The sequence below is a fragment of the Lithobates pipiens genome, unplaced genomic scaffold (genome assembly GCF_037356315.1).
Source record: "Lithobates pipiens isolate NorthernLeopardFrog02 unplaced genomic scaffold, aLitPip1_a1.2 Scaffold_18, whole genome shotgun sequence".
In the NCBI taxonomy this organism is placed as follows: Eukaryota; Metazoa; Chordata; class Amphibia; order Anura; family Ranidae; genus Lithobates; species Lithobates pipiens.
The window spans coordinates 298,059,216-298,074,503 of NW_027507758.1; the positions used below are offsets into that span (position 1 = coordinate 298,059,216).

The 15,288-nt window shown below is 44.1% G+C and overlaps 1 protein-coding gene across 2 annotated transcripts in view; it reads right to left on the reverse strand.

Annotated features, from left to right (window-relative positions):
* CRYBG1 (crystallin beta-gamma domain containing 1) overlaps positions 1–15,288 on the reverse strand; it is a 333,633-nt gene that overhangs the window by 144,061 nt on the left and 174,284 nt on the right. The window contains exon 1 of one of the 2 annotated variants that reach the window (XM_077487172.1): positions 14,225–14,498. The exons of the other annotated variant lie outside the window; for it this stretch is intronic. Coding sequence (XP_077343298.1) covers positions 14,225–14,227 — 3 coding nt within the window. The 5' untranslated portion in view covers positions 14,228–14,498. Of the gene's footprint in view, positions 1–14,224; positions 14,499–15,288 lie in introns of those variants that run through there. 2 annotated transcript variants of the gene reach the window in all.

The window sequence follows — 15,288 nt, forward strand, 5'->3', positions numbered from 1 at the left end:
TTGCTTTTCCATCACACGCTATAGGTCAGGACAGAATGTTTCTGACTTGTATGCTTTTTTTTTCCCCCAAAAAGTTTTTTTTTTTTTTTTTTTTAAACAATTTACATATACAACATAATCTTGAATATTTTTAAGGCAATACAGTTATCACATGTGGAAAAATAGTATACAGGCTAGATACAAAACAAATTTCATAAGCTGTCATGCTGCAAGCAGGGTACAGCTGGCAATACCTGCCTAGAGACTACTTGACAGATCTATTGTTAGTAGCAGGTGACATCTCTGGAGGGCCTAAGCCACTGGTCCCAAATTTTATTGTACTTGACTGGGCACCCTCTGTTTTATATATATATATAAAATGCATTTCTTATAGGGCAAGGTGTTGTTCACGTCTACTTCCAGTCAATGAAACTGGGGGGCGTCATCCATTGCTTAGCAATAGTTTTCCTGGCTGAAAATAGCATTTCATGTAGGAATATCCTTGTGAATCTATTGATTTCCGAATCCGGGAATATCCCTAGTATACATTGTCTAGAGCAAGCGGAGAGCCCATAGTATCGTGTAGTAAGTCCACGACCGGTTTCTAGAATCCCTGTATAAGTGGGCATGCCCATATGAGATGGAAGAATGTGCCTGTCTCTTAGTGGCACATGGAGCAGGTCGTGGAGTATCCCCTCTTATATTTAGCTAAGAGGGGTGAGGTAGGCACAGTGCTGGATAAATATTTGGAAGATTCTATCAGATAGTTTGGGGGATATGGCTTTACAAAAATCCAGGGCCTCACTAATTTCTTCATCCTGTATGTGACCCACCTCCCTCTCCCAGCATGATTTAATGTAATACGCTAATTTGGTGGAAGATGGGGTAATAGCATATTATAGAAGGTGGAGATTAGCTTTTGGGGGTCTGTGCTTTTAACTACTGCCATGATAGCCTTAGAGGAAGACTGTGGGTGGGACTGAGGGAGCTGGGATTGTATGGCATGGCGTACCTGTAAGAATCTGAAAAACACAGTTTGGGAGCATGAATTCACTATGAAGGGTATTAAAGTGTTTCAGTTCCCCATCCAAGAGCATGTGGTGCAAACAGTAAATTCCCTGGGAGCCCAAGATCTCCGGCTCAGGAATCCATAGGAATTCAGGGAGTAACCCATTGTGCCAAATAGGGGTGAAGTCATTAAGTGGAAGAATCCCCAATTTATTGGTGGAGATGGCCCATATGCGTCTATAGTGATACAATAAGGTCTTGCTATCCCCTTTAGGTCTGGCACCCCCGGATCCCACCGCAATTGCACATAGAGGGTCTGAGGAACGTTTCACCCAATGCAGGCACAAAAAAGTGCCAAATCTCTCTCTGTCTTATTATCGATGTGGAATAATTGGGATAACTGGGAAGCAATATAATAGAAGTCGAAATCCGGAAGGTCCGTTCCACCCCGGTCAGTAGGATTCTTGAGAATCCGCCAGGCGAGTTTGTGTTTATTAGTTCCCCAGACAAATGGTTTGAGGAGAGCCTCCAGGGTTTTAAAGTACTTCAAAGGTAAATAGGCCAGGGTGTTCCAAAGAATGTACAATATTTTAGGTAGCAGTTTCATTTTTATTAGATTAATGTGTCCCCTGACACCCAGAGGTAGGCAAACCCAAGTTTGCATTTTGGATTTAATTAGGGTAAAGAGAGGTTTCACATTGAGCAAGATGTAATCAGCTGGGAACCTAGGTACATGTACACCTAGGTATTTCATGAGAGACACTCTGAGTAGTGAGGGAGGTTCTGCAAAAAGTAATCGCCTTGAGGAGCCTGCGTGTGTCCCCAGCCGAGTCCTTCTCCTCATGTGCAGCTGAGCTTTCGATGGGGAAATGTCTGCAGGATGAGGGGTCCTTCACAGGTGGTCTGAGTACGTACGATCAGGTTGCCACAGGGTCACAAGATTAGCTTAAATGCAGGAGTAATGGACAGAGCTCGGCAGGAGTACATCCTACTCCATGCCGTGTCAGGCCACGCCTCCATGATTTGTATGCTTTTAAATAAATAGCCACCCGATAAGATGACAATGACAGCAGTAAAACAAGTTCCCTAAAAACACCCATACCAGAATGTTGATTACGTTTGACATCAAAGTTGGCACATACAATCTGCTAAAGATTACATAAGTGTAGCTTTAGTAGTAAGAAAATAATAAATCAAAGTTAAGTGTTTTTTTTTATGTTTGGTTAGTTTAAGGTCTTCAATGCAAAGAGCCATACAATGAAGATCTCTGCACAGCACATACGGTACCTTCAGTTGACCATCAGAAACAATGTAGAAAAATAAATGCAGTTAGGCGAGGAAAAACTGGATAATGAAGGCATCACTAGCATCATGTTGGCTAAACATACCTCAGCTTATCCCTACAAGCCAATCATGAGCTAGATTAAAGTGGTTGTTAACCCATTTTGCCAACTTTACACAATCCGCCTTCTTCCCTAATGACAGGTTGCTCCTGCCTTATTACCGTATTTCACATGGTTTCCCACAATCATGTGACCTGCCAGCTCTCTCCTCTGCCCAGCTGACAGTGCAGCAAGCGGGCCCGAGGTCCCCCAGCTGACCTTAGCCAGGATGCAAGGATGAGAGAAGAGAGAGAGAATTGGCAGGTCACGTGATCGCGGGGAGCCGCTATGAAAATCGGTAAAGGAGGATTTTTTTTTTTTTTTTTAAAACACGCAGACAGAAGCACTTGTCATTAGCAAAGAAGGAGGATTGTGTAAGATTTTAAGTGTTATGAGAGCAACAGGAGTTGCGGGGGCAAGCACTGTCACAGGATCCGACAGGCAAGGAAGGAGGAGGGCGATAGCACAGAGAACAACAGGAGGGCTGCAGATTTCGGAGGCACATAAACTGACCACAGGGTTAGGCCTCAGCAGCCATGATAGAACATGGTCAGTTTACGGGGGGGGGGGGGGGGAGAAACTGACAGGATCAGCCAGGTATTACAGGTGTTACCAGTGGGCCAAATGACACAGCACAAGCAAATGTGCTGTATAAAATGCTTTAAAGGAGCAGGAGCCTTTTTTTTTTGGGGGGGGGGGGGGGGTTAAACGCTTTAAGATACTAAGATTTCAGAGATGTACTATTTTATATATTATTTTTACATAGTTCAGTACATGCTGCAGATGTCCTAAAGTGTATCTATGGAGATAGAAATATGGGAGCTGACACTGCTGATGGCTAGTACTGGTGTAGAAAAGCACCTGCTGCTGTCTGATCTGTGTACATCAGGGGTGCCCAACCTTTTGAAGAGCAAGGGCCACTTAAGCGACTTAGTAACCAGTCGTGAGCCACAATGAGTAGATGAAAGTTCTGTGTCCACTCTACGTATGAAAAGCGGACACAGACATAGCCCACTCTACTCTATGGGCCCTCTCATCTGATCAAATGTTAGGGGACAGAGCCACTTTCCGTTATTTAGGCAGATTGGATTGGAAGGAGGCAGGTGTAAAACGGACACAAGTCTGTTTACATCTGCTACTCCATAGAGGTGAATGGATGGTCGATTGGGTCAGACAGATCATGTTAAAGGGGCCTAAGGCTACTTTTACACTGATCGTCTGTGGTCTACCCACACCTGTGGCTTTCCTGCAGGTTAGCTGTACTTTGCCATAGAATTCTATCATATCCTGCAGGTATGATGCACTTTCTGAAAGTGCACCAAACCCACAGGTAAAACCAGAAGTCTATGGCTCAATGCAGATAAGCCGAAGGTACACTGCACTACACCTGCAGATCAGTTTAAAAGCAGCCCAGTAACCACTGCAGAAGAGATATGCCCATGTATACAATGTGATTTTAGTAACAAACTTGCTGTCCCAGGCAGAGTGCATTTGGTATCACTCCACCTATGACAGGAGCTGGTGCTATACAGTAAGCATTGGCTTATGCGGCTCTGCTCTGCAGCTGCTTGCTTCCTCTACAGCTGGCTTCATTCACAACACTGATGCTCTGGCATGGCGGGTAGACAACCTGCCATCCCAGAGCAGGAGGTTGCGGGCCACTGGTTGGGCACTCCTGGTATACATGCTCCTACACTTTGCTTCTGTGGAAGGCTGTGCTGGGAACCTGATGACATAGGTAAAGAGGAAAACCAATTTCAGCAGGCAGCCTGCAAAGACTGGGACCTAAGATCCCATTTACACTACAGCACATGTAAAAACGTGCCTGCAGTCAATTGCACTTCTGCATGGTCTTATGCGCATTTCCATGCATGTTTTGTTCTGCATAGGTCTTTTTTTTTTTAAGGCATGTTTTTCCGCTAACCTAATTGCTGTGGATCAGAGGTGTGTTTGTGTACATGTACATACATTTCTTTGTTGCATAAAATCACACAGCTTTGGAATGCAGAGAAACAAATGTGTACAAATTATTGCTTTCTGTGTTACCTGCAATTTTCCTTAGTGTGAACAGGCCCCAACACTCCTGAAGTGTTATATTCCTGTTAAACCTTCATTTAATAAAACTTAATAAAAATAAAAGAATGAGAAAAATAGGAATACTGTTGGCATTAATAATTTTCTACTCTGCAACAAGCATTTGCTTAAGTCCCCATCCATGCTTAGCATCTTTGTGCACATCTTTTTTTGTGCTACAAAATGCCTGCATTTCAGACTTGTGAGTTTATGTTTTCTTTTACCAGTCTTTGGAAAGCTAGTTACTAGGCAAAAAATGCACATTTTTAAGGCAATCCCATTGAACTGAGGCCAGAGCGTGTCTCCCAAAAAAAAGTCTCTCATACCTTTTCAAGCAATAAACTTCAAGCAACACCATGATTAGGTGTAAATGGCACCATTGAATACATTGGAAATCCTAGGGCCGAGTGTTGAAGTACTTCTAGTTGAGCTTCAAATTGTGCTTCAAATATCTCAGGTGTATGAACGGGGCCTAAAAACTGAATCTGGTAACAAATTCCCTTTAAAGAAGAGAGTCAAACGTGACTTTGAGCAAATGTGTCTAAGTAGGATATGATCTTCACAGATTATTACGTATCTGCATTAATTTACCAATGTTTAGCAAGATCCTAATTAGATGAACATGTTTATTTTTATCAATACTTGTGAACATAATCATTACTCTGGAGAAATGTCATCCCAGACGCAAGTAAGTTCTGTTACACCTAGCCTTCAGTAAAACATAGATTGGTCTAATTTATGCAATGCAAACACCACGAGAGAAGATATAATTAAAAATTAAGCTGAGTGGACACATTTAAAAAAAAATTGGCCAGACTTTCCTATGCATCCAAATCTATATCCCTGCTGGAGGAGACTATTTTAGCCGCACAGGTGGGGACATGACTGTTTTGAGGAGACCCAATAGGAGGAGGAATGGACAACCTCTTCCTCCCTCCATTTTTTTCTTGTTCCCTTTTCCTCCCTCCAATTTATTTTTACCAGGTTTTTCTTATGAAGGCCACCTGGCTATGGAAAGTGGTGTTGCCGATGCAAGTGCACCACTTTTCTATGTTAGACGTATACCTGCCCCTGGCCTTTGTAAGATTTGTTCAGTTATTCTTGACTAGATGTGATTTTCATGTATACCCTTTGTACCCTGGTACTTTCTTATAAACAAAGAGTTGACAAAAAAAATTGAGCTGTGCAACCATATTCACCAATGATGGTGTTCAAGTGCTCTAATAAGGGACCTCTGGAAAAGCCAATGCATTACACGTGGGTAATTTGTTTACAAAGCACCCCTACTTTGTGCCTCCTGTATGCTATTTAAGAGAATTCCTTTTTTTTTTTTTTTTTTTTTTTATTACCCACCCTGTAGACACAACAGGAAGTGAGGAAATCTCTCCAAAGGAGGTGTAAAATTATTTTTGTCACTAGAACAAGTGGCCACAAGGGGGAAGATTCCCCCTCTATTCCTGTCCTGTTAACAACTCAAAATGAGAGGGGATCTTTATACCTTCCTTACTTTCTCCAAAACTAAAAAAAAAAAGTGTTTGACCTTGGATATATTTTAACACACAAATGTGCAAAGGTTCAGAGCTCTATTCAAATTGCCATTATGCACAATTTGAGGGGTGTGTTTGTATAGATGTTGGTTTTTAGCATGCCCCTGAAAATATAAGAGCTACTGGAACAAAAAGCAGTAAATAAGCCACATAAATCATACTGGTCCATATAACTACTCAGCAAAGCTCCTCACTTGTGGCTACTTTTTGTTCAATCACTAGGCACTGGACAAAAGCAAGCATTTTACTGCAGATCCTCCTACATGGCCCATTCCAGTAGGTACAGACATTGCTCCCGATTTATCTTGTGGCCTTTCCGATGATACTTATCTGAGCTTGGCCACAAAAGCATAGAGTGGAGTGGATTCTAAGACCTGATGTGGAAATCCCTCCTGCTGGACCAAGACAGTGATTATTGCTAGCGGCTATAGCAGCCGCTAGCGATAATTTCAGGTAAAACAGAAGGATGGTGGTTGTACCCAAGCCTGTTCATACATGGTTAGAATCTTATCCAGTTCTGCAGATTCAAACTGTGTATGGCCTGCTTAACTATTACATTCGTCCACACTTGAGGGTCTCCATTTGGCCTTTCAACTCCTCAACTTGGAAAAAACGATAAAGCTAGCCACAAGGCCAGGCCAGACCATTTCCTGCACAACACAAATATCTAATGGTCCATCAAGGCTTGGATTTCAGTAAGATAAACCTAAACAAGCCTAAATAAGCTATATTTTACCATTACCATGTGTATAATGTCTGTTTAGTTAAATGTGTACTCTTACAGGCTGACGGTTGGTACATTTTATTTTATTTTTCCAGGATACAGCATCAAACACATTAGTTAATTGTAATGGTGAGTATCTCATATCCTTCAGGCTGCTGCTTCATGTAAAAATCCTTCATGCTGACAGATACTGCTCAGAGCAATGATCGTCCGATGCTGCAGGTGTAACATCAGCAACTGCCAATGTGAAGGCCCTGTGCAGTTTGTCTGCCTCTTCCTGCACACTATTCCATTTACACAATTGACGTATTATTGTCCCTAAATGCACCACATTCTGTGAATGCAGGAGGAGTGGATGAATGTCAGGATCTCCCCTGCCCATTTACAGAGCACAATGATAGGCAAGTGCCGCAAATCCTTCACGTTTGCAACCGTTAACCTTTGCAACACTGGAAGATTGCCACTCTGGGCGGTATCATGCATTATTAATTTTTACATGAACCAGCACCCTGCAGGATATGGAATACATTACAGCTAGCTAATCTGTTTGATGCTGCATTGCTAATCCCATCCAAAAAACAATGGCTTAACTTCAGATGTAAGTAAAAGGTAGTAAAGCCATCAAGAAAAACATACTTGTCCTAGATATGGGCCATATCTAAAATACCTAAGAGGTATAAAAGGTGTGATAATGTAATTCCGGAACAGACTGGAAAAAAAAATTGTCAAACACCTCTGCATTCTTCAAAAGATTGGATGAAATTTGAAGACAACGTTCTTTGTGATCTTCTGTCAAGAATCAAGGCACCATCTTTGTGGAAATCTTTCTCATTCCCAAATCCTCTGTTAAAATCTGCTGCACAGTTTTCCTGTTCATGTTCAATTCTTCTGCCATCATTCGCACACTCAATCTTCGATCTGAGCACACAAGAATTTGGACTCTGTCTACATTTGCATCTGTCCTTTGCCCCTCTTTAAACTGCTTATGCTATTCAAAAACACTTGATTTCTTCATGGAATGGTCACCATAAGCCTGGTATAACAGAGCTAAAGTTTAACTTGCACTTTATCCAATCTTCACGCAAAATGTGATATTAATCCGCTGCTCCAGATTACCGTCACTCATTTTACAACAATAGCACAACACACGTTAGTCTTCTACTACGCCATAAAGATTGAGTCAACTGGTCTACGACCCAGGTCATGCAAGTTATGCCCTGTACACACGACCAGACTTTCCGGCAGACTAGGTCCGACGGAGTTACGGCGGACTTGCAAATGAATGGACTTGCCCACACACGGGCCAAAGTCCGTTCATTTTGAACAAGAAGAGTTACGACGGGACTAGAAAAGGAAGTCAATCACGCCGCTTTTACCGGTGAGATTAACATCTTGCGAGCCCCGACGCCTGGTATGGATTTTAAGGGGAAACTACTACGCCGAAAAAACAGCATGGTGGTCCCCCCAACGTTCATACCAGACCCTTATCCGAGCACGCAGCCTGGCAGGTCAGGAAAGGGGGTGGGGACAAGCGAGCGCCCCCCCCCTCCTGAACTATTAGGCCCCATGCCCTCAACATGGAGGGTGGGTGCTTTGGGGAAGGGGGGGGCGCCCTGCGGGGCCCCCCCCACCCCCAAAGCACCTTGTGCCCATGTTGATGACAAGGGCCTCTTCCTGACAACCCTGGCAATTGGTTGTCGGGGTCTGCGGGTGGGGGGCTTATCAGAATCCGGGAGCCCCCTTTAATAAGGGGGCTCCCAGATCCCGGCCCCACACCCTATGGTAATAAGTATGGGGTACATCGTAACCCTACCCATTAACCTGGGGGAAAGAAATTCAATAAAAAACAGTAGTTTATTAGGCAGCTCCGGTGGCCTCTTCCGTCTTCGGGGTCTCTTCCGACTCCTCCGCTCTCTCCGGCCTCTTCTCCCACTCTCCAAAACTCCCCGGTTCTTCTGCCGGGCTCCTCCGCTATCTTCTGTTCTTTTGCTAGCGGGGTGATGTTATAAGGGGTGGGGTCACCAGGTGACATCACTCGGTGATCCCGTCTCATGCCTATATAAGTCGTTGCGCACCGTTTACACAGCATTACAGCGGGAGAGAGCGATGTGTCAAAATTGGAACAAGAGAAGAGTGAAGAAGACAACGGAAGAGCCCAGGCCACCTCTAACAAAAGAGCAGAAGATAGCGGAGGAGCCCGGGAGAAGAATCGGAGAGCAGAAGAACCGGAGACCGGGAAAGAAGGACAGAGAGTGGGAGAAGAGGCCAGAGAGCGCGGAGGGGTCAGAAGGGACCCCCGAAGACGGAAGAGACCCTCAGAGCTGCCTAATAAACTACTTTAAAAACCTGTCTAGTGTGTTTTTTATTGACTTTCTTTCCCTCAGGTGAAAGGGTGGTGGTACGATGTACCCCATACTTATTCACATAGGGCTGGGGGCCCTCTTATTAAAGGGGGCTCCCAGATTCCCGCCGGCAGACCCCAATGGCCAGGGTTGTTGGGAAGAGGCCCTTGTCCTCATCAACTTGGGGGCAAGGTGCTTTGAGGTGGGGGGACCCGCAGGGATAAGGGTCTGGTATGGATTTTTTTCAGCGTAGGGGGTACCGCTTAAAATCCATGCCAGACCTAAGGAACATTGTCGCCTCTCCCTCACTGCAATAGGAAAATGTGTTTTTTCTATTGCAGCGAGCACGAGATGTACAGTACCCTGCAGCCGAGAAACATTCTCGCGGGTAGGTGCTGTAGCTGCCCTTGCGTCATATTTGGTCCGTCGGACCAGCATACAGACGAACGAGTTTCCTTCTGGCGGAGTTCTGGAGGGAAAATTTAAAACATGTTCTATTTCTAAAGTCCGTCAAACTTTTGGACGGCAAAGGTCAGATGAAGCCCGCACACAATCGAATTATCCAACGGATTCGTTCCTTCGGACCTTTGCTGTCAAAAAGTCTGGTCATGTGTATGTGGCATTAGAACTCGTCACACCACGCTCGAGTGTGAATGGTTCACCACAATTGTGCTTTCACTGCGGGAATTCCAGGAATTAAATTGTTACAGTTCTTATGTGCAGTTACCGTATATACTCGAGTATAAGCCGAGATTTTCAGCCTCTTTTTTGAGGCTGAAAGTGCCCCCCTCGGCTTATACTCGAGTCATCGCTGTCTGTCTGCCCGATCAGCGTGTCGAGCAGACAGACAGCGGCCATTCTAGGATTCAAAGGCCGCGCCTCCGTCTCCGCCTTCGCCTGTGATAGGCGGAACACTGAATTTCCCAGCAGTCTGTGTTCCGCCTATCACGGACGTCCTCTCATCCTCGTCCGTAGTATGAGGATGAGCGGACGTCCATGATAGGCGGACCACTGACTGCTGGGAAATTGAGTGTTCCGCCTATCACGGACATCCGATAGGCGGAACACTCAATTTCCCAGCAGTCAGTGGGAAATTGAGTGTTCCGCCTATCACCGACGGAGGCGCGGCTTTTGAATCCTAGAATGGCCACCGACGAAGAGCTGCGGGACGGGCCGGGACGCAGGCCGGGACGGACACAGGCTGGACGGACACAGGCAGGCTGGACACAGGTAGGCTGCACGGACACACACACACACACACACACACACACACACACACGGATGCATGCACACACAGGGATGGATGGACACACACGGATGCATGGACACACACACACACACACACACACGGATGCATGCACACACACAGGGATGGATGGACACACACACACACGGATGCATGGACACACACGGATGCATGGACACACACACACACACACGGATGCATGGACACACACACACACGGATGCATGGACACACACAGGGATGGACGACACACAGGGATGGACAGGCATGTCTCACCCTCGGCTTATACACGAGTCAATAATTTTTTCCAGTTTTTTGGAGGTAAATTGGGGACCTCGGCTTATATTCGGGTCGGCCTATACTCGAGTATATACGGTAATTCTATAATGTGATGTTGGGAATACAGTATCTATAAAAAAAACTTGCTTCATGTCTGGAACCAAAGTGCAGACCGGATTACAGGTGTGAGCATGACAAAGTGTCAGTTTTAACCCTCCCTTGTTTACAGATTTGCCATTGCTACATGTAGTATGCTGGTGTGTAATATCACAATACACCAATCACCATTCAGCTTTTATGAGCCCAATTAACTGCATAGGCTACTATTTGGATATTATGAATTACAGCAAATCATTGCCTTGTATATTATTATTTAGTACATTGTGTTTTTCTAATCGTGGTAGATTTCATTGTACTGAAATGGAAAATTTAATAAAACCAACATACTCTTGATAAAATAGGTACTTTTACTTAGGATGTACTGCATATTAAAGTGGTTGTAAACCCTTACAAACCACATTGACCTATAGGTAAGCCTAGATTAAAGCTTACCTGTAGGTCCAATACTTATCTCCTAAACCTATACGGTTTAGGAGATATTTACAAAAAGACAGGCACCGCTGTCTACGACGCTTGCGCCGTAGACAGCGGCGTGCAGGCGCACTGAGCAGGCCGCAGATCACGGCGATATGCCATGCGCGGGAGTGACGTCATTGCGGCTCCGGCGAATCACAGCGCCGGAGCAGCGAGACCCGGAAGTCGGCAGCGGCGAAGATGAAGACTGAGGACCGCTTCGGGGGCTTTGTTCCCAGGTAAGTTATTCATAATGAGCTAGTATGCTATGCATACTAGCTCATTATGCCTTTGCCTTGCAGGTTGCATTATTTTTTTTGTTTTTTAAATAGCCTTTACTTCCTCTTTAAACAAGCAATAAAATTATGGGAGACTTTGTTGGGAAGTAGAGACTCTACTCTATCATTATCTATTTCTATAACCATGCACACCTGTTGCATAAACATCATGCAAAACAAAAAGGTGGTAAATCTGCTTTCAAAAGAAGGGTTTTGTGGGACACGCCATGGTGGGACCTTAGTAGTGTTATTGTTAAGTCATTACCAGTTCAATTGTCCAACAATTTGTGATTTTGTGTCATACTGAGAGCAATTCAATAGGGGACCATGCCCACTGTTACATTCTTCTATACATTGCAAGCATGCTGATGTGTTTTGGTGCCCAGAAGCGTACACCCTTCACATGTTTTGTAAATATTTTATTATATCTTTTCATGTGACAGCACTGAAGAAATTATATTTTGCTACAATGTAAAATAGTGAGCATACAGCTTGTATAACAGTGTAAATTTGCTGTCCCCTCAAAATAACTCAATACACAGTCATTAATGTCTAAACCGCTAGCAACAAAAGTGATTACACCCCTAAGTGAAAGTGTCCAAATTGGGCCCAATGTGTCAATATTTTTTGTGTTCACCATTATTTTCCAGCACTGCCTTAACCCTCATAGGCATGGAGTTCACCAGAGCTTCACAGGTTACCCTCATAGGCGTGGAGTTCACCAGAGCTTCACAGGTTGCCACTGGAGTTCTCTTCCATGACGACATCACAGAGTTAGTGGATGTTAGAGACCTTGCGCTCCTCCACTTCCCGTTTGAGGATGTGCCACAGATGCGCAATAAGGTTTAGGTCTGGAGACATGCTTGGCCCGTCGATCATCTTTACCCCTCAGTTTCTATAGCAAGGCAGTGGTCGTCTTGGAGGTGTGTTTGGCCCAGCCTCCGAAGGGAGGGGATCATGCTCTGCTTCAGTATGTCACAGTACATGTTGGCATCCATGGTTCCCTCAATGAACTGTAGCCCCCCCAGTGCTGGCAGCACTCATGCAGCCCCAGACCATGACACTCCCACCTCCATGCTTGGCTTTGGGCAAGACATACTTATCTTTGTACTCCTCACCTGGTTGCTGCCACACACGCTTGACACCATCTGAACCAAATAAGTTTAGCTTTGTCTCATCATTCTTGTGCATCATCTTTAGAAGAGGCTTCCTTCTGGGACGACAGCCATGCAGACCAATTTGATACAGTGTACGGCGTATGGTCTGAGCACTGACAGGCTGACCCCCCCCCACCCCTTCAACCTCTGCAGCAATGCTGGCTGCACTCATACATCTATTTCCCAAAAACAACCTCTGGATTTGACGCTGAGCACATGCACTTAACTTCGTTGGTTGACCATGACGAAACCTATTCTGAGTGGAACCCATCCTGTTAAACCGATGTATAGTCTTGGCCACCGTGCTGCAGAGGTTGAAGGGTCTTGGCAATCTTCTGATAGCCCAGGCCATCTTTATGTAGAGCAACAATAATTTTTTTCAGATTCTCAGAGAGTTCTTAGCCATGAGGTGTCATGTTGAACTTCCAGTGACCATAATGAGAGAGTGAGAGCGATAACACCACATTTAACACACCTCCTCTCCATTCACAACTGAAAACTTGTAACACTAATAAGTCACATGACACCGGGGAGGGAAAAATGCCTAATTAGGCCTAATTTGGAAATTTTCACTTAGGGGTGTACTCACTTTTGTTGCTAGTGGTTTAGACATTTATGGCCGTCTGTTGAGTTATTTTGAGGGAACAGCAAATTTGCACAGTTATACAAGCTGTACTACTTTACATTGTAAAAAGTGTAATTTCTTCAGTGTTGTCACATGAAAAGATATAAGAAAATAGTTACAAAAATGTAAGGGTTGTACTCACTTTTGTGAGATACTGTATGTGCAGCTACTTGCATAAAGCTCAACATGCGTACAAACGTGAGTTTCTGAATGCAGACGGGCATCATTCTGAACCTTACGTCTGTACATTTGCACCAGCCTCTTATACCCATTAATGTCTTTGAGCGTTTGTACGCAGCACCAGGGCCACCAAAATACACCAGTATGTTTATGCTGTAAGAAGGTATCTGCCCATGCATATGAACCCTAATGCACGTGTGACATATTTTTGGTGGTGTGTATGTAGTTGGAAGCCTTGCGCCAAGTTCATGAAACCCGGGCAACATTTTCATTCTTTTTACCAACACAAGCTACAATTTAATGTAGTTCTTCTTTGCAACACTTTTACACTGCCTGTTGCAACAGAATCAATACAATAACATCAGTGATAAGGAAAACAGAGGTAGATAAGACCTCTTCCATATTGGAGTAAATTTTAGTATTCTGCATCAGATTCATATACACCTTACTGGCAGATGAATCTGTCGCAAGTTGCGCCAATTGTTGCTGTGCAACAAGCTAGATTTCTTATGAGTATCTGCAAATCTCTTGGCGAATTTCACTGACTGTTTTTAATGTTGTGGGAACAGTTCCCATAAGATGCAGATTTCACATTTTCCTCCTAAATAACACTCCTCACTCTAGGCAAACATATACTGGTAGAACAAGCTGTACCAGAAACAAAGAGCTATCTGTTTTCAACATATAGCAACAAGACGCAAAGCTACATCTTCCATTTACAAAAAACTACAAGGTCTTCCTATAATCCCTCATCACAGTCCAGCCTCCTTTTACTGAGTGAAGGACCTCGAGCAACAAACATTATGGACACATTGAAATATTGCACACTTACCATGGCAAACTGTGCAGCTGTATCTTAGTATGAGTAGTAGATTGGACATCAAATAATGGAAAGCATTCAGACAGCCACCAAATGTAGTAAGAGGAGATCTGAGGGACTGAAAATGATTTTCTTCCTCTAAGGCTATTCCCAGATCTTAAACAATCCTTTTCTTCTATCTGCTGGTGTACAAATGAATTTTCCTCCTTTCTTCACAAAGCCTAGTTTAGCACGCAAAGGAGTCGGATGACACAGCGAAGAGCTAGCTTCAAGTTTTCATGTCCTCGCTGGTTGTGTACCTGTGTGTTGTTGAGTGACAAGGGTTAACTAGGTGTGAGCATGGTGGGTGTGCCAACAAACTTCCTGACAAAGCTTCTTAGACAAGTACAGAGTCGTCATTTGGCAGAAGATGCAGAATGTGCCTAACCTAATTACTGGGTTCGGAGTGCAGTTATCGAAAAAATGGAATGACTTCATTTATAGAAGAAGTGGAACTCCATTGGAAGTGCTGATGTGCACACGATACTGCCTATAAATCATCTATATCACTGAAGGTTACAAATTGTGACACTATGGGGCTGACTCAATTACGCATTTCTGGTGGTGTGTATGTAGTCAGAGGCTTTATGCCAAATTAATGAAAACCATGTGACATTCTCAATATAAGTACCAACAAGTGCAAGAAATCCAAGTAGTTATTTCGGCACTTTTACTGTATGGCACTATTGTTGAGACAAAGTCATAAAGAAATACTGCCATATTGGTGATAAGGAAGTTGGGAGGTAAAAAATACCTCTGCCGTGCTGATTGCATCGTTCCTCACTATGCATCATCAGAGAAAGCGTCTGCTCCCTTCACTGCAACTGGTGGGGAGATATCTGTATCAGCTTAGAGTGGCACTGCAAGTTAAAACTGGCTCCTTCCCACACGCTACATCACAAATTCACGTGATGTCACGCCACATGGACCAGAATTGAGTAAGACACCATTTTGTGTATAACCATGCTATTATATGTACAATATACAGTGTAGTGCACCAAGACAAGTGCACTTTTTAAGTAAAATGTTCTCAATGT